This window comes from Canis lupus, chromosome 6 (assembly GCF_011100685.1).
Source record: "Canis lupus familiaris isolate Mischka breed German Shepherd chromosome 6, alternate assembly UU_Cfam_GSD_1.0, whole genome shotgun sequence".
In the NCBI taxonomy this organism is placed as follows: domain Eukaryota; kingdom Metazoa; phylum Chordata; class Mammalia; order Carnivora; family Canidae; genus Canis; species Canis lupus.
Genome location: NC_049227.1, coordinates 39036258 through 39060284, shown reverse-complemented (window position 1 = coordinate 39060284; position 24027 = coordinate 39036258). Strand labels below are relative to the sequence as shown.

Sequence of the window (24027 nt, the reverse complement as noted above, 5' to 3'; positions counted from 1 at the left end):
CACATGCTTCACATTTACGATCCGTGCCCGGGTCCTGCGTTCTTACACTGGCACACCTGTAGGATACGTCACCACAAGTGGAATTCTGAGTTAAAAGACTATATGAACATTAAATTCGATCGGATTCATCTAGCTAATGTGTTTTCTGAAAAAAATTGTACTAAATTAAAACTCCCCCAGTGGTATTTTCCCATAGCCTCACCAACTTAAGATCTCTGATAACCTGGTAGGTATAGGAAAAAAGTTGTATCATACTTACGTTTGCTATCTGTGTAGGCAACTCTTCTAGATCTTTCCAACGTATGACTTCTTTTTCTGCCGTTGTCGGTCGAGTCACTAGGTGAAAGAATTTTAACTCGTGGCAAATTCTGAGCATAATCCAAATGTTAGCCCCCATGTGAGAGAGGGCAGCTGGGTGTGGGCCAGGGGCCGTGCAGCCGGCCAGCAGCTCCTCTCCGTGGCCACACTAATGGAGTGCTCCTCTTCTGCTCCAGCTCAGCCTCATCTGCCAACAGTTCTATGCCATGCTTCTGAAAAAGATCACGTACTCATGGCGCAACTGGATGATGATGCTAACGGTGCAAGTCCTGGTGCCTCTGGCGATCACCGTCTTCAGCCTTGCCTTCCTCAACTTGGAAACGCGTCTGGATGATGTCCCACTGGAACTGACCCTAAAAACATACGGTCAAACCATCGTCCCATTCTATATCTCCCCCAATTCCAGGCTGAATCCTCAGCTTTTGGAATATTTTACAGACATGCTTGTGGCGGAGGAGCAGATCCCTCTGGAGACTCCAAGTAAGTCTGAGGCTCAGCGGGGCAGGGCGAGCCGTGGGCACGCTGCTCCCCGTGGGGATGCCCCGTCCTTCGGGGCCACATTGTGCTCCCTGAAGTTAGATGAACCGCCCACTGGAAGTGTCAAAAAAATGTCTTTAACCTCCCAGATGACAGGGAAGGGAGGATGCCTAGAAATGAAACCAGGCTGTGTCTTTCTGGGGACTGTGGCAGGTCCCAAAACAAAATCCATAGATTATCTGATGTGTTTGACGTGTCCCAAGAGATTTACATGTCTGTGGCGTGAGTTTGGTGACAGAGGTAGAGAATGCTACACAAACGTGAAAAGAAAGGACATGAGGCACCTGGGTGGCCCAGTAGGTTGATCATCTGACTCTTGAGTTCAGCTCAGGTCATGATCTCAGGGTCGTGAGCTCAAGGCCTGATTCGGGCTTCACGCTGGGCAAGGAGTCTGCTGGAGATTCTCTCTCTCCCTCTCCCTCTGCCTCTCCCCTGGCGCACGTGCACACTCCTGTTCTCTCTCTCTCTCTCTAAAAAGAAATAAATCTCTTAAAAAAGGAAGAAAAGGAAGGACATTAACTCTGGGGCAGGGGGAGGTTGTACAAAAAAGGAAACATATCACTTGGTTCAGCTGTGAACTGATTTAACCAACTTTATGATGTAGCGTAGGGGAGAGGAGAAGAAAGTCCTTGCTTCCATAACAGGACACCAATAGGTAAATGTGCTACTTAGCAATTGGAGAAATGCCAGCTGGACAGTTTGAGAGTGGCTGTCCCCGCTGAGCAGACACTGTGGACAGTGAGGGGCATGCCAGGGCACTGCCCCTCACTCACTCACAGGGCACTGTGAGTCTTGTATGATTATTTCTTTTTAAAATTTATATTTCATGTGTTATTTTGACTAAAAATGAAGTTTTAAAGTATTTTTTTTAAATTTTTTATTTATTTATGATAGTCACAGAGAGAGAGAGGCAGAGACATAGGCAGAGGGAGAAGCAGGCTCCATACACCGGGAGCCCGATGTGGGATTCGATCCCGGGTCTCCAGGATCGCGCCCTAGGCCAAAGGCAGGCGCTAAACCGCTGCGCCACCCAGGGATCCCCTTAAAAGATTGTACTCATTTATATGACAGAGACAGAGACAGACAGAGAGAGAGAGCACACAAGCAGAGGGAACAGCACGCAGAGGGAGAAGGAGATGCAGGGCTCCATCCCAAGACCCTGGGATCATGACCTGAGCCGGAGGCGGGTGCTTAACCGACTGAGACACCCAGCTGCCCCAAGTATCTACTTTTTAAGATAAAGAGATCAAATGCAGAATATGGTGTGGCAAAGTGGGGAGCAGGATAATCCTTGCCTCCTCCATGAGTGCTGCCAAGGGTCTGCATGCTGGGCCTGCAGTGGGGTCCCGCCAGCCGCGTGGTTACCATGGTCGCCGTGATGGCAGGTCCCTTCTCGAACTAAAGATCCCGGAATTCTAGGTGGGTCATGTATTTCTGTGGTGCTGTGTGCTGAGGGAGCACAGTGACCAACAGGGTTACTACGGCCCATAGTGAGCTCCTCGCCAAGAAGTCAGAGGAGAAGGGGGGACATTTGCAGTGCAAAGTGACAGCGGGGACGATGAGAGTGCTGTGGGAGCACAGGGGCATAGCTCTGCCCGGAGGGGAGCCCAGTGGCTGCAGGTGAGAGCCCGAGGTGTGCGCAGGGAAGGACTGGACTCTCAGTCGGAGAAGAGAAGCGGAGCATGCCCCGAACCACAGGACAGCATCTATAAGCATGAGAACAGGGGGTCCTTAGGAGAGGCAAGAACTGAGGATGAGAGCAGAGCTTGGATCGTGATGGGGCGCTCAGGTGCCGGTGCCAGTGAGGGTCACTGAGGCACCGTGACACGCATGTCGTCCACGCAGCCCAGGCAAGGGTGGTGGCGCCCGGGCCGGACAAAGGCCCCGGGGGTGGCAGAGAACAGACAGCTGGAAAGATGCCTAGACCTCCCCCCTGCCGCTGCTTCTGTCGACCAAAGGGTTTTGCAGAGGCCCCCAGAGTGGGGCGCCCGGCCAGGAGGCGGCCCTGCAGGTGCAGGGGTCACCGGGATCGGGGTGGCAGCCGTGTCCAGGGGAGCCCCGCCTCAGGTGGGGGTGGGTGGGCGAGGAGAGGCCCAGGGGCGAGGGATGGGTGGGAGCTCCGGCTCGCTCTGCTGTCCCGCAGCCTTGGTGGAGGACCTCCTCCTGAAAAGGGCAGAGGAGGAGCCCGAGAGCTTCGATAACAGATACATCGTGGCCGCTTCCTTTGAGGACTCGGGGAACCACACAACGGTGACGGCGCTGTTCAACAACCAGGCCTACCACTCCCCCGCCGTGGCGCTGGCGCTGGTGGACAACGTCCTCTTCAAGCTGCTCTCAGGGACCCGGGCTTCAATCACGGCCGTCAACCACCCTCAACCTCAGTCGGCCGTGGAGGCCCTGGAGGATATCTTGTACCAGTACGTGCCACCGCCACCCCCTAGTAAAGCCTCCCCCCTGCCCGTGGAGTCTCTTGCCACCTGTTTCTTCTTTGCTCCAAGAGGAGCATGACGAACCGTTCTTGTAGAGGTGGCTCCTGCGAGTCCCAGTTAAACGAGTCTCTCTCTCCATGTTCTGCCACAGGGGCCCCAAAGGACACTATCTTGTCATCCACTTGCTTTTTGGAATAGCTTTCCTGTCCAGCTCCTTTTCCATCCTGACAGTCAAAGAGAGAGCCACGAGGGCCAAGCACATCCAGCTCACCAGCGGTGTCTACGTGACCACGTTCTGGCTCTCCGCTCTGCTGTGGGACCTCATCACCTCCCTCGTCCCCAGTCTGCTGCTGCTGGTGAGGGCTGCGTGGTGCTGGGACCCTCCCCTGCGTGTCATGGGGGGCTTGCCTTTAGGGGCCCTGCGAAGAGCCCCTGAGCTGGCCGCTCCCCCAGGGTTGAGACTCTGTCCGTCGCTGACGCTCAGAAACGGGTCAAAACATCATGAGGGGCAGATGAGCCTGCTCTAGGGTCTCCAATCTGCGGCATCCCCGTGACCGCTGCCACCTGCTAGTCAGAGGCAGTGCATCCGGGGTGTGTAGCTCGTAGCCCAGAGACAGCTCACCAGAGCACCGAAGGGTACAACTATTGGATTGTGACTGCGTTGCGCAGCTTGCGGGTCCCCTTGCACTCTGTGCGGGAGGCGTCACATCCCCCCTCTGCTCTGCTTGTGTTTTGTAACCATCACTGTGCCCCTGACCTCGTGCTGCTGACGTCTAGGGGCAGAGCCAGCTGTCTGCGCGGTCGGACAAGTCCACACCAGTGCAGTACCGCTAACATCTTAGCTTTTAAAGTTGGGACCATCGTATCCTTCCTCTAGTCCTCAGGATCAAGTCTTAGTGACTTTTCCTAATTCTCCCCTCTTCCCCAAGGTGGTGTTTCTGCACTACAAGGAAGAGGCCTTTACACACAAGGACAATATCCCGGCCGTTATCTTGGTGCTAATGCTCTATAGCTGGGCCAGCATCCCCTTCATCTACCTGACCAGCTTCTGCTTTCAGTACGAAGGTAGTGCTTTCATCAAGCTCATCATCATACTCACCTTCTTGAGCATTGGCCCCTTTATTCTCGTCTCAGTCACAAGTGAAAAAGGTGAGGACGAGGACCGTCATATCTACATAACACGCGGGGGGTTCATTCTTCCACTCACAGCCACAGAAGATGTCCCCCCGAGAATCAGGCTGTTCCCAAAAGCTGTCTTCTGAAGAGCCCCAAACCATGTCCCAAAACACACATCTCTAGGAGAACGGAGAGATGTGGTGGTTATGTTCATCCAGTGGATTATGCTCAGCAACAGAAAGGGAGCAAAGTGCCTGGTGCACACATGCGGCAGTGTGAACAATATCTGACCCCACTGACCTGACAAATCCTGACGACAGAGTCAGGAAAGCAGTGGCCTCGGAGTTTGGGGGAGGGGAGTTGACAAAACAGAGACATATCCCCCCAGGAACCTCCTGGAAATACTCTGCATCTTGAGTGAGGTGTTGGTCATGTGGGCATCAATATTTGTCAAAATTCATTAAATTGTCCACTTACAATCATGCATCTCATTGAAATACATTATTCCTCAATTTAAAAAAAGGTATTAAGTAGATCAATAAGCCAAGGTTGGGGGAGGGCTGTGAGGGAGTGTGCAGTTCAGGTCAAAGTAACGGGAGAGCGAGCTGTCATTCATACCGTACACCTTCACACTGACATCTTCCCATGTGGGCTGCATCTTCTCTCGGCATCTGGGTTGGATCCAGCTCCGTGATTCTCTTCCCCATTTACTTGGGTGATGACCACCTCCTTGAAATTGACTTTTGGGTTTTTGTTGGTGGTGTCTCTACCTAAGAATATGTGAATAGCTCCCTCCGCCTTCATCTATTGGAGCCATTCTGTCTCTTAGAAGACTAGCCGTGCATGGATTCTTAGCCACCTTGACAGCGCATGCTTTACTGGTCTAACGGGCTGCATTGCATGGCACCCTTGCTAGTTCCCATGCATACCACCTGGGAAGTTTTGGGATTGGGATTATCTTCATCTGAGCAGATCAGAAAAGCAACACCATCTTGACTTTATGAGTGGAACAGAACAACAGCGTGCTGCAGACGAGGGAAGGGGTTAGCAAAAGCACATCCTAAGAGAACCCCAACCCTGCAGTCCTCGGCTGCACCGAGCATCTGAGATTCATGGGTCAGCATTTCAAGACACACCCCCATTGATCCCAACGTGGGCAGTCCAAGGAATCACTCTGAGCAGCGCTGCCCTAGTCTCCAGAAAGTACCTAAGGATTCCTCCCTTCCTCTTCTCCTCTGCCACCAACCCCACCCCAGAGAAAATGACCAAGCCAGGGAGCATGGGTCTGTGGACATGATCTCTGGGTCCTATGACCTTTCTGGGACCCATTTCTTCTGTCCCCTTCTAGGCAGCAACAAGGACCGAGACCCCTCTCCCGCCTAGAAGGCGGCACCATCTCCTTTAAAAGTCATAGGGAAGGAGACTGGGACGAGGCAAGGAGCTCTGGTCTGGGGGAAAGCGTGCCGGTTCCTTTGTGCACTCCATTCCTACCCCCTGAGAAAGGACACCGATAGGACACTTTGGCCCCTAAGCACTTGCACTAGGGCCTCATCAGGATGCTGTCACCAATGGCAGTACAGAGTCAAGGATATAAAGCTAAATCGGTGCTCCCTTTTTTCTGAGACTCTACTAAAATGATAGAAAAGGAAATAAAAGTGTATGAATTCCCGATGAAGAGGCATCTGAAGTGCATTTGGAAGGGGAAATGGCTGAGCACGGACCTAATTTAGCGCCACTGAATCCTGGAGACACTTGGGACCCAGAAGCTTGGGGAGAAGGTGAGGCTGAAAACAGTCTGTGCCTGTTCCTGTCCCCACGTCCCCATCAGGAAGCACAGAATGCACGGGCAGGCTCGCCGGGAGGCAGAGACCCGTCCTCTTGATGAACTGAAGCTGCTGTGAGCAGAGACCTGCACATTCCAACTGCTCCCCGGCCTGCTTGCCCCAAATGTCACCTGCCCCTACACAAAGTTAGCAGTGTCCTCCCAGTGCCTCTTTTGTTTCTGTGGATAGGCAGGCAGGGGCCCCACTGAACACTTGAGGACGGCAACCATGGAAGAGACAGCACAGCACACCACCAAAAATGAAACACAGGGAAATGCAGGACACAAAACAACCATTTTGGAAAAGACAGCATCTATGAAACCAGAGAATTCTACAAGGAAAAAAAAACTGAGAGCAAGAAAGAGCTGACTGCCGATATAACCACTTAGCAGAAGGGTTGGAAGATGAGCTCGTAGACCTCCCAGAAGGTGAAGCAAAAAGACAAGAGGGGCTAAGGCAGATGCAGGGAGAGGGGCCAGGCCCAAGTGCAGGTGTGGGGAGAGGGTCCAGGTGCAGGTGCAGGTGTGGGGAGAGGGTCCAGGCCCAGGCCCAGGTGCTGGTGTGGAGAGAGGGCCCAGGCCCAGGTGCAGGGAGAGGATCCAGGAGCAGGTGTGGGGAGAGGGTCCAGGATGGTGGCCCCTCCACTGACAAGCGCTGCCCAAAGAGAACGTGGACTTGAACCCAACAAGAAGATCTCCCAGAGTTGCAAACAGACCAACTCAAGACTGAGGCATCCGTCGGACGTCTGAAGCTGAAGGGAGAAGATCCAGGCCTTAAACCCAGACGCTTCCCAGAGGCCAAGTCCAAGGTGCAATTCCGCGGCCTGTCTTGTGCAAGGACAGAACCAAGGCAAGTTCAGCCGTGCCAGGGGAAACCAGACCCACTGCGTCTCCTCCTTGGAACGTCAATGGAAAGTTGTGGGCCAGCAAAGGGAAGGAGCAGAGCAACAAAGCAAGCTGGGGCCAGAGAGGAGTGGGTCCCGTCCGGGCTGCAGCGGAGAATAGAGGGCTCACGCCCTCTTCCTGGCCTTTGGGCAGCTTTGGGGTAGGATGTAGGATCCAGAGAGAAAGAAGGAGCCATAAATATCTGGATGTACAGCTTCTGGACATGCTCTCCGATTCCGGTTTGGGGAATCTGGGGGGAAGGGTCCGGGGACCCCGCCAGGCTGACCGCTCGGTACTAGGCCCAGCTCACGAATGCCGTCTGCTCAGCCTTTCCCTCCACCCCACGGAGGAGCGGCAAGGCTGCTGTGCTGGCGGGTATCTGTCCCCTGTCCCCTCCTCCTCAGCCTCCAGACTAGATTTCCAAATTTAAAATTCTACAGAGAGCAAATCAGTGGGGCACGACCCACTGTGCCTCCTTCCCAGTTGGATCTGCGGCCTTCCTGCGGTCCCAGGCGCGGCGCAAGGCCTGGTCACCAGGGCCACGGCCCTCGGGCCTGGGGGCGCACATTTCAGCGAGCCTGTGGAGTGCCGCCCAAACTGCTTCGTGCCCCCTGGGTGCGCCGAGTCTCTGCAGCCACCGTTTGGAGTCCTGGCCCAGGAGACCTCATATCCCAAGTTCAACTCCTCAGAAACCACAGGGGCCCTGCTGGCAAGAATCTACATCCAAGTCCTGAGAGCAGAGTTCCTCTTGTCTAAGTGGTTCAGCCTCTCCCCGTGGGACCTGTGAGTCATGTGTCCACGGGCTCCCTCCCCTGAATTACCCATGGCTTTGGAGACAGCAGTGTGAGTTGTCACAATGTCCCAAGTTAGAGCTCCAATCCCCACGCCTCAGTTTCTCCTTTCTGTAGGTGAGGATGCGCTGGGGCGTGTGAAGGACGCAGACAGCAGCCCGTGTCGTGGCTGAGGCTCCGGGATGTCAGCGAGCTAGACGCATGGGTCTATCACTGGCCTGTGCCCCGTGCTGCACACGATGAGTTCATCCTCTTGTGATCAGCTTATTGGCAGAATTTTCTTTTGCAGAGCATTTGTGTTTATTTGTTGTGAATAAACATTTAAAATATTTTAAATATAGGGATCCCTGGGTGGCGCAGCGGTTTAGCGCCTGCCTTTGGCCCAGGGCGTGATCCTGGAGACCCGGGATCGAATCCCACGTCGGGCTCCCGGTGCATGGAGCCTGCTTCTCCCTCTGCCTATGTCTCTGCCTCTCTCTCTCTCTCTCTCTCTGTGGGACTATCATAAAAAAAAAAAAAAGACAACAATGCCAATAAAAGGAAATTAAAAAAAAAATAAAAAAAAATAAAAAATAAAATATTTTAAATATATATGCTTCAATTTCTTCATACCCTTGTTTGGCATTTCTTCACCTTGTAATATAACATGAATCTAAAAATTGGCTTCTCTTATTTTCTAAGAGGCCCCAGTTTCTGTGTATTTAGTTCACGACCAGCCAATAAACTGACTTTAGTGTCTTAGAGCACTTTGGTTGATTCTCGTGGCCAGGCACACGGTAGCATCGAGCATCTGCAAATGATGGCTTTGTCTCCACAAACTCTCAAGGCGGGGACTGTGTCCTTACCTCCTGTACAAGGACACCCCGCAGCCGGCCCACCAGACCCTCACCCCTTCTGCACATGCACTCCATGCAGCAGCCACGCTCTTGCTGGTTTTCCCAAACAAAGCTCTTTGGCATTTTTCTGCATGAATGCTTGCAATAGAAGTGAAATGACAGGCTAAGAAGCATTGCCAAAGAAAACTGTTTACGGTGTGGAGGTTGCATGATTGCCAAAGGGGAGCCAGGTCTCTGGTCTGGGACCTGGGAGTGTGACATGTGCCGAGCAGATGAGCCCCTTTCTTCCTGCAAGTGAGTTAGTATTTTCTACCCCCTTCACAGAGCTCGGCTACACAACAGTGTCAGACTCCCTGGACCATACGTTCCTATTGCTTCCTGGCCACTGCTTGGGAATGGCTTTATTCAACCTATACTACAACCACGGAATGCAGAAGTTATGCAAAATCAAGAACCTGAGCCAGTATGAGTGTAATGAAATTTGTGAGTATTGCAAATGGAAATTCGCCCTTTCACAGGATACGATGCAGCAGGTTTGGGCATGTCCACAAGGTTGTACAAGGATTGCTGTGATCCGGGGCACCTGGGTGGCTCAGTGGTTGAGCGTCTTGTCTACCTTTGGCTCAGGTCATGGTCTCGGGGTCCTGGGACGGAGTCCCACCTATGTCTCTGCCTCTCTCTCTGTGGCTCTCATGAATAAATAAATAAAACCCTTTTAAAAAAAAAAAGGATCACCATGATTCAAGTCCAGAATGTTCCCATCACCCTAAGAAAGGAACACCATCCATTCACAGCCTTTCCCCCACACACCCCCAACCCCGGGCTCCTGGCAACCATTAACCTTGCTCTCTATGTCTGTGAACTTGCCTGTTCTGGGCGTTTCACAGCAAAGGAAGCACATGATATGTGGTCCTTTGTGTCTGACCACTCTCAGAATAATGCATTTGAGGTTCATCTATGTGGTAACAGGTGTCAGAGCTTTGTTCCCTTTTCATGGCTGAATCATATTCCAGCATGTGGACAGACCACAATTTATCTGTTCATCACGTGATGGACAGATGGGTTGTTTCCACTGCCTTAGTTATGAATACTGCTGCGAACGTTCATGTACGAGCTTTTGGGTGAGTGTGTTTTCAGTTTTCTGAAGTATATACCTAGGAACAAATTTGTGGTTAGCTTCTCGACAAACCACCAAACTGCTTTCCACAATGGTTGCACCATTTTACCCTTTGCCAGGGACATGTGAGGGTTCCAATTTCTTTCCAATACCTTTTAAAATCATTCTTTTTTTTTCTTTTTCTTTTCTTTCTTTTTTTTTTTTTTTTTTTTTTTTTGAGAAAGAGAATGAGCAGGCGGAGGCACAGAGGGAGAGAATCTCAAGCAGACTCCTCACTGAGCCTGGAGCCTGATTCAGGACTTGGTCCCACAACCCCAAGATCATGACCTGAGCTGAAACCAAAAGTCGGATGCTCAACTGACTGAGCCCCACCCCCCAGGAGCCCCTAAAGTATTCATTTTTTAAATTATGTTAAAATGTATATGAAGTTTACCATTTTAACCATTCTTGAGTCTACAATGCAGCGGCATGGGGCACACTCACACTGCAGTACTGCTATCTCCAGAACTTTTCTCATCCTGCAAAACCAAAATTGTCCCAATGAAACACCACCTCCCCGTGCCCAGGCCTTGGCACCCACCACCTCACTTCTTGTGACTGTGAATTCCTCCTCTCTAGGGACCTCATAAGAGATTTCCTAATTGCCTTCTCATCTCCTTCTGTGCATATTCTTGGGCTATTTTCTTCGTGGTTACCATGGGAATTGCATTAACACCCTCAAGTTACAACATTCTAATTGGAATTTATATCAGCGTGACTTCAATCACACAGAAACTGCTCCTATACAGTCCCTTCCCCACGCGCCTCCAATTGTTGCATATTGTTTATCCAGAAATGTAGATTAATGATTGTGTTTATGCATCAGTTTCTTCAATCATGTGGAAAACTGCAAGTGGAGTTGTGAACCCAACTCACAATAACACTAGTTTTTATAATTGTCTGTGTATTTACCTTTGCCAGAGCTCTTTATTATTGTGATCTCTATGTCCTGATACCGTCTGTTATATATTATTGAATGAAACTAGTGAGTTGGAGAAAATAATGCAGAGTATCATTCCGATTATATCTTAAAAGCTTGTGTCTCAGAAGGGTAAAGGATTACACACAAACCGTAACAATAGTTTGGGGGCAGGGGAGTATCTTTTTTTTTTTTTTTAAGATTTTATTTATTTATTCACGAGAGACACAGAGAGAGGCAGAGACACAGATGAAGGGAAAAGCAGGCTCCCTGATGGGAGTCCGATGCAGGACTGGATCCTGGGACCTCAGGATCATGACCTGAGCCAAAGGCAGATGCTCAACCACTGAGCCACCCAGGCACCCCAGGGAGTACCTTTCTCTTCTCCCTCATACTTGTCCCTTTTCTCCAATGAGTGTGTATTTATGATATAATTTTTTACTACATGTATTTAAAGGGAAAATGTGGGGGCTCCTGGAGGGCTCACCCAGTGACTCGTCTGCCTTCAGCTCAGGTCTTGATCTCTTGGGATCGAGTCCTGCCGTCGGGCTCCCTGCTCAGCGGGGGAGGCTGCTGCTCTGTCTCCCTCTGCCTCCTGCTCCCCTGTTTGCACTTTCTGTCTCTGTCAAATAAATAAAAATCTTTAAAACAAAAATAAAGGGAAATGTTAAGGTAGATCAGATTACAAAGTGGGGATCAGAGGCTCCTGGATGTTTTGACATGACCAGTTGGTTGAGGCTGCAGTGGCTGACAAATGATCAAAGAGCCAAACATAGGAATATCTTGCATTTTGAGCAACTGTCATATGGACAGGGTGGGGACTTTGACTTTACTGCATCACTTGTAGGGAACATGGGTGGTAACAAGAAGAACAAAATACGGTTCAAGTTTACCACCTGCCGGGACATCAGCACTGATGACCCTCACGTGTCATTTCAAGGGGTCTGTCCCAGTAGGAATTCAGCCACTCGACCCACGAGGTGAGGCAAGGCTGGGAAGCCAGCCAAGGACTGGCAACATGTGCTTCTTCCCTGTTAGCAGAGGGATTCACGGTCCAGGAGAGCATCTATGCCTGGGAGTCCCTCGGGATGGGGAAGTACCTGACGGCCCTGGCCATCCTGGGCTCCGTCTATCTCATCTTCCTCTTCCTCATTGAAACCAACATCTTGCGGGAGCTGAAAGCCAGGTTTTCCACCTGCAACAAGAAGCGAGAACTGGTGAGTGGGTCGGTGTGTAACTCTCAGCTTGACGGGCTGGCCCTCTGCTCGGGAGCAGCCTTGATGGTCAGCATCCGGGGGAGCCTGGACACCGTCTAATCCGCCCCCAGGGCCCACGCCGGGGGACAGGGAGGAAGAGGACTGGGGGGCCCCCGTGACCATGGTCAGCTGAGTAGGGACAAGACCTTGGACTTCCCAAAACCAGTCCCCTTTCCGCAACACCTCTTCCCCCGACTCGGCCAGGAGCCCGTCGGAGGGTCTGCTCCGACAGCTCCCAGGCTGCACACCTCCCAGAGGCGAAAGCCCCCCAAGGAAATTCTGGAGAAGGTTAATTTGTTTTGCCTCGATATCCCCAGGCTTCAAGTCTTTTAATTTTCCCCCAAAGCCAACACCGCGAGACGTTTCCAGGGCAACCACATCCCGGGGGTCCCCGAGAGAGGGGCGGCGGTGTGCACCCCTCGGCCCCTGCCCCCTGACTCACAAAGCACTGGTCACACCCCGCACCGTCTCCGGAGAGCAGGTAACATCGCCAGACGCACCTTCCAAGCCCCTAGAGCAGGACGTGGGACAGGAGGCAACAACGGTGGCTACGTATTTGAAAAAGTTGCGTCAGGAAAACCCACTGGTTCTTCACGAAGTGTCAAAGGTAAAGTGAGTAGGGCCTCGAGAAGCGAAGGCCACTGCCCTGGTGGCCCTTCCACAGGACGCAGCCGCCAGAGGGCCCGGTGCTGCTGGTCAGCTCTCCCGCCCGACGCCCCAGGGAGCCTTCCTCTGCCAAGGGGGCACATCCCGGCTTGTGGGCCTTCAAAGTGCCGCAAGGCAGGGGTTAGGGCCTGGGCCTCCATAGCGACCCTGGGGGTCCCCAGCAGGCCGTGGGGGAGGGCCAGGAAGCCTCGGCGTTAGACACGGCTGGCTGACCCTCTCTGGGGTCTAGAAGGCAGTTTTCGGGGGACTTCATCGTGGGGGGGCTCTGATAGCTCAAATCAAGCCTGGGGAGTCGGCCCCAGAGCTCGCACCAGAATTTTATTGAGAGACCCTTCAAACATCCAGGATGTTTGTTCCTATTCTTTGCTTTCCTAGAGTCACTGGTTGTTAAAACCAACCAACCCACCCACCCACCAACCAGTCAGGCCAACATCAAAGGGCTCTCGTTAGCCTCCAGGACAGAAGGGAAGGGGCTCATCCTGGGGACCCAGGTCTCTGTTTGCGGGGACGGGAGCGAGAGAGCAAGCCTCCCAGCCCTGCCGGGAGGGGAAGAGAGCCTCACCCGGCTCCTCTGAGCCCCGGGGCCGGCTGGTACCTGACCTGGGACGGGGCGCCAGGCACAGGGTGGCCCCGGGTTGCCGACCGCGGCCTCCTCAGTGCACGCCTTCTGCCTCGGGTCTCTCAGGTCTATGCCACCAAGGTGCCCCTGCTGGCCGTGAACAAGGTGTCCTTCACCGTGCAAGCAGGGGAGTGCTTTGGCCTTCTTGGCCTCAACGGAGCCGGGAAGACGTCCATCTTCAAAATGCTGACTGGGGACGAGCCCATCACCTCTGGGGACGCCTTTCTCCGAGGGCTCAGCATCCGCTCTCACATCAGGGAGGTAGGGTGTGACCCAGGACAAGGAGGTGGCACCCAGGAAGGCGCAGCTGTGTTGGCAGGAGGGGGTGCGGAAACACACGGGGAGGGGGGCAGGGGAGGGGAGACGCAGGGCGGGTGCACCTGCCGGTCAGGTTGACGCGTGACTCCCAGCCCCACGCCCATCCGGACCTCTTCCCCAAGCTCCCCACCCATCATCTCCCTCCGGCGGCGCCCAGGCCGAGGCTCCCGAGCCGTGGGACTTGCCTTCCCTGTGGCCTGCACTGACCCCCAACCCTCCTCTCCCCCCCCCCCGCCCCCCCCCCCGGGAGCTGCAGCCTCCTCCTGCGCTCCAGCTCGTCCCACCAAGACCCTTGGGGTCCATGTGCCCGCCGCAGGTCTTCTTCGCCTGCCCGTGAGGCCGTGGCATTCCTCGGGGCCGCAGCACCACCTCTGTGTCTCCACGGGCCGCCCCGCCTGGCCCCGCTTGTCACTCTGCCCCCCGCAGCCCGTCCCCTGCTTGCCGAGGAAGCCACGTAGCCACTCCGCAGGTCGACCCCAGTCCTGTGCACCAGACAGGTGTCCGCGGGCCTCCTAGACGGCCTTGCTCAGACGTCCCCCTCCTCACACCTGAGCTTCTCCTTGGGGACCGCGACTGCCGGCACCAATTCCATGAACGCCCAGCAGGTGCCCCTGGAGTCAGGAGCTCTAATGACCAGCGGGCCCTGGTCGTGCAGGGAGGTGGCAGTGACGGTGGCAGTCGGCACCTGGTGGAGCCAGTGAAAGGTGCAGGGAGAGACCAAGCCGCTGTGGCACGATGGAAGGTGTCCTCTTCACAGCATAAGCCATCGTGTCGCCGACAAGTTTATCAAACCAGCTTCAATGTCCGCAAGTGAAATCATGTTCAGAGGGAGAGCAGAACCTCCCTCAGCCTGTTCTGAATCTTTAGCCCCTTCAGGGACCCACAGCTGGGCGAGCAGCCACAGCCACCGTAGGCCTCTCCAGGCCGTGCGACGTTTACCACTCATTTTAACTGTTTTGCTATTACACAGATTATGGGTAAGACTGGTAATGGCAAATTATGTGACTCTGACCTGCTTCCTTGCAAGAACTATAACAACAGGACCAAATTTTAAAAACATCTCTAGGGAGCCTTCTGAGAAGACAATGAAGACTCCCGAGCCAGGAGCGACGATGGGGAGAGGCTCAGGGAGGCGACCACATCCAGTCAGGGTGTCTGGGAGCCCAGGATTGCTCCTGATGCTGAAACGACAGGCAGGAGTTCAGGGTGAGCACATCCTTTCTTGGAGTGGTGACGCCAAAGGGCTGGGCTCGAGGCACAGGGACGAGCCACATGTAGACAAGCTCCTCCAAGGACCACAAAATGGCTTGGACTCGTGTCAATCCCTGAAATGGGGCTGATGGGACCCTAAGCCACCAAAGCTCCCAGGCACTTGGTGGGAGCCAATATAAACCTCTGGGGAAAAAAATAATACCATCTTTGGCTTCAAATGATTTCTACAAGCAATTTTGCAAAGGCAACGCTTGATATACAAAAATAAATAAATAACCAGGTACATGTGCATAAAAGACAAAGACCCTCTTCAAAAAAATAAGTTAGAGAGAAGCCTGGAGAGTCAAAAAGGCAGAAGCTACCCAAGAGAAGGTAAGAGCTTTAAGACAGCCTGAGGGGTCCCCAACCTGGCGCTTGCACTCCCAACCAGCCCCTCCCATGCTGGACCAGGGCTGGTCCACACGGTCAGCAAAATCCTGTCAAAGACATGGTAGGTCATTTCTGAGACTGGGTTACAGGAGACGCTGCAGCTTCTCTGTGGGGTACACCCTCTCCCATACATCTCTCACTGTGTGGGAGGCTAACTGCCCCGTCCTGATGGTGCTCTCGCGGCCTGTGGAGGGACCCATGCAACACAGAGCAGCGTGGGAGTCCTGAGGCCTGCCCACCATGACATGAGTGAGCTCGGCAGTGGATCCTCTAGGCTTCCAGGGACGGGGGCCTGGTGGGGGTGCTGAGAACCACCTCATGACAGAGCCTGCCCAGGACCACCCAGGCAAGCTGTCCCCGGATCCACCAGCTGACCCACAGAAACCACAAAATAAACAAACCATGGCTAAGTTTTGGGGTAACTCGTTACGCGGCAATATATGACAATTTGATATAGGGGATCTGGTGAAGAAGCTTTAACAGACATGTAATTGAAGTCTCAGAAGGAAAAGACAGAGAAGGTAAAGCAGATTTTGAAAAATGAATGTGATCTTCTAAAACTTATGAAAGACATCGAGATACAAATAAATAAATCCCTATCAGCCCCAAAGCAGGAGAAATTACAAGAAAGAAATCTCTAGGAACATTACAATAAAGCTTCCAGAAAATAGGGATGCCTGGGTGGCTCGGTGGTTGAGCATCTGTCTTTGGCTCAGTTCATGATCCCGGGATCCTGGGATCAAGTCCCACATTGGCCTCCCTGCATGGAGCCTGCTTCTCCCTCTGCCTGTGTCTCTGCCTCTCTCTCTCTCTATGTCTATAATAAATAAATAAATAAATAAATAAATAAATAAATAATAAATAAAATCTTAAAAGAAAAAAAATAGGGCCCAGCGCTACAGCAAGGACACACGCTTTAGAGTCCAGGGGAACAGCCGCAAGAATGAGGGGATTATAAGCCAGTCCGGGGGGATAGAAGGAGAACAAGAACAACAATCAACAAGGACAAGCAGCCAAGCAGAAAGAGAAGCCCGGAGCGCATGGGACATGCAGCCCTGAATAAGCTGGTGCACAGAAATCAGATCCATCAGTGAGTTTGTTCAGTATAAGCAGACGGAAGACCTCAGTGCAGAGATTATCAGGAAGATACTCCTAAGGTGAAACATAAAGTCCCCATACTCCCAGCAAGTCCACTCACAGGTATGTGTCCAGGAGAAATGAAAGCCTATGTCTACACAGCCACCTGTACGTGCATGTCGACAGCAGCAGGATCCCAACAGCCCAGAGGTGGAAACAATCCAGGGTCCGTCAGTGGACGAATGGATACGCAAAATGTGGTCCATCCACAGGAAGGGATAACATTCAGCCATGTCAAGGGATGGAACTCTGACAGGTGCTACGATGCAGATGGACCTGGGACACACATGCTCAGCAAGAGACGCCGGCAACCAAAGCCCACGTATTAGGGGCACCTGGCTGGCTCAGTCCGAGGGCTGTGTATAGCCTCTTGATCTTGGGGTCGTGAGCTCCAGCCCCATGTTGGATAGAGATGAATTAAATAAATTTTTTAAAGATTTTATTTATTTGAGAGAGAGAGAGAATGCAAACGGGGAGGGGCAGAGGGAGAGGGACAAGCAGACTCCCCACTGAGCGACAGGGGGCTGGAGTCCAGGACCCTGAGATCATGACTTGAGCCGAAATCAAGAGTCAGATGCTTCATGGACTGAGCCATCCAGATGCCCCTTGTAAAAATTGTTTTTAAATTTATTTTAGGGGTGTCTGAGTGGCTCAGTCGGTGAAGCATCTGCCTATGGCTCAGGTAATGGTCTCAGGATCCTGGGATCCAGCCCCCTGTCACTCAGCAGAGAATCTGCTTGGGATTCTCTCTGCCCCTGCCCTGCCCCCTCTCACTTTCTTGCTCTCTAAAATAAATAAATATATTTTTTTAAGTTTTAAGAGCCATATACTATATGATTCACTTTATGTGAAATGTCCAGAACAAGCAAACGTATAGACAAGAAGTATATTAGTGGTTGCCAGGGGTCCCGGGTATTCAAAGCAATAGGGCGTGAGTGCTAATGGATACAGGGGTTTCTTTGGGGCAGATGAAATATCCTAAACTTGACTGTGATGATAAATGCACCCCCCCTACATGTACTAAAAAGCACTGAATTGTGCATATTTGATGAGTGAATGTGGTGAATGGGTGAACTACACGGCTTGTGTCTCAATTAAGCTGCTACAAAAGGCAAGGAACAGGGGTGCCTGGGTGGCTCAGTCAATCGGGCGTCCGACTCTTGATTTTGGCTCAGATCATAATCCTGGGGTCGTGGGATCGAGCCCCACGTTGTCAGGCTCCCTGATTAGCAGGGAGTCTGCTCCTCCCTCTCCCTCTGCTCCTCCCCACCCTCTCTTTCAAATAAATAAAACCTTTAAAAACAAAATCAAAGAAAAAACTCCATCCCACTCACAATTCTAAACAATTTTTAGTGAATTAGAAATAGAAGAAAGGGGATCCCTGGGTGGCGCAGCGGTTTGGCGCCTGCCTTTGGCCTAGGGTGCGATCCTGGAGACCCGGGATCGAATCCCACGTCGGGCTCCCGGTGCATGGAGCCTGCTTCTCTCTCTGCCTGTGTCTCTGCCTCTCTCTCTCTCTCTGTGACTGTCATAAATAAAAAAAAAAAAAAAAAAAAGAAATAGAAGAAACACCAGGTTATAATCAGCCGATGAGGGCAACCTACCAGAAACGAGCATAGTGAGACATCTGAAGCATCTTCATTCACGTCTGCTTCTCCTGCCGGCACGTAGCTCCAGCCTGGTGGCAGGTGTCTTCAGGGGAAGCCCCACCCTTGGTTGTGTGACATTCCTGGCACCTCCCGCCCTGATTCTCTCCACCCGGGCGGTTTCCTGGCCTGCGCTGGTCAGAGCCTTGCGACCCCCAGCCGGGGGCACCCGCAGCGGTCCCTCCCCTCACTGGGGAAGCGGATGGGAAGAAGAGCATTGGTTATTTCTCCAAAACGGAATGCTACCCCTCTCGTCATCTACTTCCAGGGGACTCCTTGGCCTGGGCAGTCTGCTGCAAGTGTAAAAAGGCGACAACTTGGAAATCACTCACACGTACCTGTGTTGTTGTTTTTTTATATGTAAATAAAATCTAGAAGCCTTCCCCAGATGGCTAAGTAGCAGTTAAACTCAGTTGGACTAGAGCTGCGTTTCTTGACTGAGAAAGATCTTTAAGACACACTGTTGAGTTAGGAAAGTAATTTTGCACAGTGGTGGTTACAGGATGATATGGTTTTGGCATAAACAGTATACAACTGGTCCTCAGCAGGGGAGCACACATGTGCGTACAGTCTGGAGGTGCGCACCACCCCAACCACGATTCCAGCAGCCTTCACATGAGTGTTCTACAGAGAAAACCTACTTACGGGTCATATGTCTAACAGGAAATATTTTTTTAAAGATTTTATTTATTCATGAGAGACACAGAGAGAGAGAGAGAAGCGGAGACACAGGCAGAGGGAGAAGCAGGCTCCATGCAGGGAGCCTGATGCGGGACTCAATCCTGGATCCCAGGGTCATGCCCTGAGCCAAAGGCAGAAGCTCAACCACTGAGCCACTCAGGAGTCCCTAATAGGAAATATTTTTAAAGGGGAAAAAAATAGAGCATCTTCTACTGACCAGACGCTCCTACGGTGAGGAGAGGCAGGGAGGTGCCAGGCACTGAGCCAGGCAGGCGGGGAGGGGAGAGCCTGGCGTGTGCCGCACGCAGACGCCACCAGCCAGTGCTGCCCCCAGGCTCCCTAGCGCCACTGCTGCTCCCCTCCCCCCATGCGGCGCACATCTGTCCACAAGGAAAATGTGGGTCTATGCAGGGCAGAGCAGGAGCCTGGGCCGGGGCGATGCCAGCACAGCTGTCCAGGCCCCAATGCAGCCCACGGCTCGGCTTCTGACGTGCCTCCTTCTTGGGCTGCGTTCCAACCCCAGGTACGCCAGTCGGTGGGCTACTGCCCCCAGCTTGACACCCTGCTCAACTACATGACCGGCCGGGAGACGCTAGTCATGTTTGCCCGGATCCGGGGCATCCCCGAGCGCCACATCAGTGCCTGCGTGGAACAGGTCCTCGATGACTTACTCATGTACACTTTCGCAAACATGCTGGTGAGGACGTACAGGTGAGGCCTTCCCCTCCACCGGTGAGATACACTCTCACCCTTCTCAGCACAGGGCAAGGCCCGTCTGCTCCGGGCCGGGGGCAGCCGTGCAGTCCACGCCACTGTGAGGACAGGTGGAGGGCCACCTCCTGAGCACAAAAGGGTCTGTGGCCTGGGCTGCCCCGAGGCACTGCTGTGTGGCCCGGGGCAGGTCGGTGGCTGAGGATAAGCAGACGGTGTCCCAGGTGTTATCGTCCTTCACTTGGCAAAGGGCCTCGGGTTTTGGTAGCCTTGTATTTCAAGCACACGTTCTTGCTGTGTCTGGGGTCTGTACTGCTGATGTCCCGCTGAGAGGCCGGGGGTGGGGGTGGGGGTCTTCCTCAGTCTTCTGGGGCCACCCACGTGTACCCCGACCCTTAGCTTACCCACCAGGGCCACGCAGAGCCAGTCCCGAGCCTCCCCCTTGGTGTGCACAGTGCCCCTTGGAGGTGGGTGGCCATATCCCACTCCCAGGACTGGGAAGTCAGAGAGGACTGGGGGGCCCAGAGGCAGTCCTTGGCTCTTCCCTCCCTGGTGGCTTTGGTTTCAGGCAGGTGTTTGTCCCTCCTAGCATCTTTTGAAGATTAAACAAGTTAACACTTACGAAGTTTACAACAGCCCCATGCACACTGTAGATGCTATGTGTTCGTTTAAAAAAAGTTGGCTAAATGGCCCTCTGTCCTTACCTGGCCATAGAGACCCTCAAAGAAGACTCATGGACCAGTGCCCCCCACAGGGCCATGATTTATACACTAGACAGACAAGTCACGATGCCACCTTACAGGCAGGCAGTGGACCTTGAGAGAGAGAGAGAGAGAGAGAGAGAGAGGCGCTGTGTGTCTGTAGTGGGAGGCTGGGCTACTGCTGATTGTTGATTGCCACTCACCCCAACCTTGCCCACTCTGCTCCCAGTGGCGGCAACAAGCGTAAGCTGAGCACTGGCATTGCCCTGCTTGGGGAGCCTTCGGTCATCTTCCTGGACGAGCCATCCACCGGCATGGACCCCATGGCCCGGCGCCTGCTCTGGAGCATTATCTCACGGGCCCGCGAGTCGGGCAAGGCCATCGTCATCACCTCCCACAGGTAGAGCCGGGGTCTCTGGGGGTCAGTGGTAAGAGCCGGGACAACGGCTGGCTGGGTGGGGCCAGGTGGGCAGAAGCCCTGGCCGCCACGGGTGCAGACGCTGTGAGCAAAGGCCCCAGCCTAGCCACGGGGGCCACCCTCTACACGTGGGAGTCAGGAACCGTTTGATCTGGCCGCCGCACCGGCCCCCTCTGCGCGAGCCTCCAACGCAGTGGGCAGGCCCCGGCAGGCCCGGCCCTGTGTCAGGCCTCTGCTCCCCTCCCCAGCATGGAGGAATGTGAGGCCTTGTGCACCCGGCTGGCCATCATGGTGGAGGGGCAGTTCAAGTGCCTGGGCAGCCCACAGCACCTCAAGAGCAAGTTTGGCAGCGGCTACTCTCTGCGGGCCAAGATCCGGAGCGACAGGCAGCAGGAGGCGCTAGAGGAGTTCAAGGCGTTTGTGAACCTGACCTTCCCGGGTGAGTGCCGCTGGCTGCTGCCGAGGGAGGGCATCCGGGGCCTCATCCCTGCCAGGTGCCACGTCGTCGTTGCCCCAGGGAGGAGGGCCGTGATTCCAAGGTCCCGGGCCCTCCAGCCTGGCCCTCACGGGGACGCGGTGTCTTCCTCCTGCAGGCAGCGTCCTGGAAGATGAGCACCAGGGGATGGTCCATTACCACCTGCCCGGGGCTGACCTCAGCTGGGCCAAGGTGAGCGTATACCTGAGTCTCAGAGGAAGCAAACCTGTGATGTCACCAGCTTTCTGGGGTGACTTGCTCTCTATTCTGCGTGGAAGCTGCATTCTAAGCTGGTGCATTTCCTCTTCCCATCCCCATGGTAACGCTCACCCTGATTTCATAAAATATAAGGATGTGTAAGCAGGAAGGGGCCTCTGAGATCAACTCCTCCTGCCCCCTCACTTCACAGAGAGGGAAGCGGGTCCGGAGAGGGGACGCCACAGTCCCAGGGTCCTACAACAAGCTCAAGATCCAGTGGGGCCTCTGCCCCCTGGTACTGTTCCCGGCCGGTGCCTTTCCCTGAGACCTCAGGCAGCCAACTTCCCTAGGACTGACTCCTTGGAAGGTGCTCTGGGGGCAGCTGAAAGAGATGGGTCTTCTGGGGGCTTCATCACACCCCAAGACCTTCCCTCTTTCCACTCTCTGCTGCCTCCTCTTCCCCCTGTCATGCCCATCGTCCACAGGGGCCTCCCTTCTTCCCAACAGGTGTTTGGCATTCTGGAGCAAGCCAAGACGAAGTTCATGCTGGACGACTACTCTGTGAACCAAGTCTCCCTGGAGGACATTTTCCTGAGCTTCACCGGCTCTATGCCTGTCACCAAAGAAGAAAACAAGCACAAGCCAGCAGAGGATTCATCAACCTCACCCCCTCCCTCTTCCTCCCAACTTCCCTCCCAGCCTCCCTCTCCACCTGCCTCCCAGCCTCCCTTCCAGCCTCCCTCTCCACTTGTCTCTCCCTTCCTTCCTCCCTACCCTCCTCCCTCCCAGCCTCCCTCCCCTCCTGCCTCCCAGCCTCCCTCTTCCTCCCAACTTCCCTCCCAGCCTCCCTCTCCACCTGCCTCCCCTCCTCTGTCCCAGCCTCCCTCCCCTCCTGCCTCCCAGCCTCCCTCTCTTCCTCCCTCACCACTTCCCTCAGTTTACTCACAAAAATAAAGAGTACACAGCTTGCCACAGCTTCAAGGAGTACAAAAGCAGCTTGTAGACCCAGTGAGCTCAACTCAGGACCGAGGTGACTCCCTGCCAGATTGGGGCCCCTCACCTTAGAGGCCTGGTAGAGAACCTAGTTCCATGTCAGTGGAAAAGGATCCCCTGGGTCCCATCTGGGTGGCCCCATGGCCTCTAGACCTGGCTGTGAAAGCAGCCTCAGAGGAACATCGGTCATGTCCTCTCACAGTGCAGCGGCCTGGGGCTGACTGCGATTGTCATGATGCTATACCTTCTAAAGGCAAGGGAATAGGTTGACGAGTTTGCTACCTAAGTTTCAATTTTTCAGTGTTTCAATATTTGGATTTGTGAGGTTCCACTCGTTCTCTGCCCTGGTCTCTACAAATATCAGGAGTGAGCCTGCATGTGATGGTTGCATCAACCCATGAAGTATTATTCAGATGAATAACCTAAAACTTAGAGATATTCATCAACTTTCAACAGCTGACAGGTAGTGGCGCCACGATTCAACTGAGGTAGAGGTTCTCAAAGTGGGGTTCCTGAGCAGCAGCTTGTGAATCATCCAGAATCTTGCTAGAAATTCAGATTCTCGGGCCCCACCCTAGACCCACTGAATCAGAACTATGTGGGGTGAGGCCCAGCAATCTGTGTTGTAGGGACCCCATGTTGACAAGTACTTCTGAGGCAGCTCAGGTGTGAGAGCCACTGAGCCCAGGCCTGAGAGCCGCAAGGCCAGCCTACGCGCCCAGACGGATGGGACCATGCGCCTTTGTCACAAGCACGCTCCTCTGAGACGTGCCTGTCACAGGGCCTTTCTCCAACATGGTCCCACCAGTCCCTTCTAAAAAGCCCTCTCGGCTCTTCCTCTGCAGCTAGGTCTCTCCCCCTCTTCTCAGCCAAGCTCTGGAGGAGTGGTATCTACTGTCTTTGACCAAACTTCTACCTCCCATCACCACTCACCCAACTTGACAGCACTGTTCCACCTCGTGTTCCACCCGAGGTTTCTCCATCCTCTGCAGAGCATCTGGTTCTCCTCTCCTCTGAATGGTGGGATTGCTCTGGCTCTCAGAGGCTTCACTATCCCCCAGCCTCTGTCCCTGCTGTCCTTGAAACTTTCTCATTCGCCGCCCCCCGCCCCCCCACCCCATATCCTCAATGGCCACCTTCTTCCAGCCAGGAACATCCCTGACCCTCAACAATCAAGACCTTCCCAATGAGTTCTCCCATCCCGCTGCATGGGTGCCCCGTGGTAAATGTACTCTTCTCAGCCTCTGGCAGTGGCTAGTCACCCCACGGGGCCCCCAGGGCTCTTCCTGCCAGGGCAACGTATGCAGGTGAGAGCGCACAGCATGGTCAAGGAAACAGCACTGGTTTTCTGGAAAAATAAGAAAACTTGACCTCTGAATAAATAAAATGATGGGGACATAAATGACAAGAGAGAGGACAACTGAGGGAGGCCGCTCTGGGCTCCCGGGGGGCGAGTGGGTGTGGGGACCAGGGTTTATGACCCTTTGAAGGCCTACCATAGTCTAGGCTGGAAGGGTGAGCCCCTGCCCAGAGGGAGACCAGCAACAAAGTCACAAGGGTGCAGGGGAGGAGGACGACACAGTAACAAGGCCGACACAGTAACCAAAGGCGCCAGGAAGGACGAGACACCTGGAGGGTCCACCGTGGGTTCTCCGCGGGCTCCCGGGTGCACCAGGGGCCGCCCGGGCTTCCTGTGCGCACCGCCTTGCCCCTCCCTCCTCAACCCCGACTGCCGGGCCTGGCCCCCGGGCTCTGGGA

General features: G+C 53.9%; 1 protein-coding gene and 1 long non-coding RNA gene across 2 annotated transcripts in view; one reads left to right on the top strand and one right to left on the bottom strand.

The window, feature by feature from the left end:
* Positions 1-22065, top strand: part of LOC100683063 (ATP-binding cassette sub-family A member 17-like) — a gene marked incomplete at its 3' end in the record, with an annotated part of 77908 nt that extends 55843 nt beyond the window's left edge. Inside the window, exons 20-32 of the mRNA XM_038540710.1 lie at positions 495-798; positions 2999-3272; positions 3436-3640; positions 4214-4433; positions 9059-9217; positions 11848-12026; positions 12547-12672; positions 13417-13611; positions 19297-19484; positions 20415-20585; positions 20852-21042; positions 21197-21270; positions 21784-22065. Coding sequence (XP_038396638.1) covers positions 495-798; positions 2999-3272; positions 3436-3640; positions 4214-4433; positions 9059-9217; positions 11848-12026; positions 12547-12672; positions 13417-13611; positions 19297-19484; positions 20415-20585; positions 20852-21042; positions 21197-21270; positions 21784-22065 — 2568 coding nt within the window. The remainder of the gene's footprint in view (positions 1-494; positions 799-2998; positions 3273-3435; positions 3641-4213; positions 4434-9058; positions 9218-11847; positions 12027-12546; positions 12673-13416; positions 13612-19296; positions 19485-20414; positions 20586-20851; positions 21043-21196; positions 21271-21783) is intronic.
* LOC111096327 lies at positions 9605-10662 on the bottom strand. The gene is made up of 3 exons (XR_005360976.1): positions 10474-10662; positions 10285-10369; positions 9605-9888 (listed from the first exon to the last, which is right to left on the bottom strand). It is a non-coding gene; the product is annotated as an uncharacterized LOC111096327 (long non-coding RNA).
* Positions 22066-24027: the final 1962 nt, after the last annotated feature.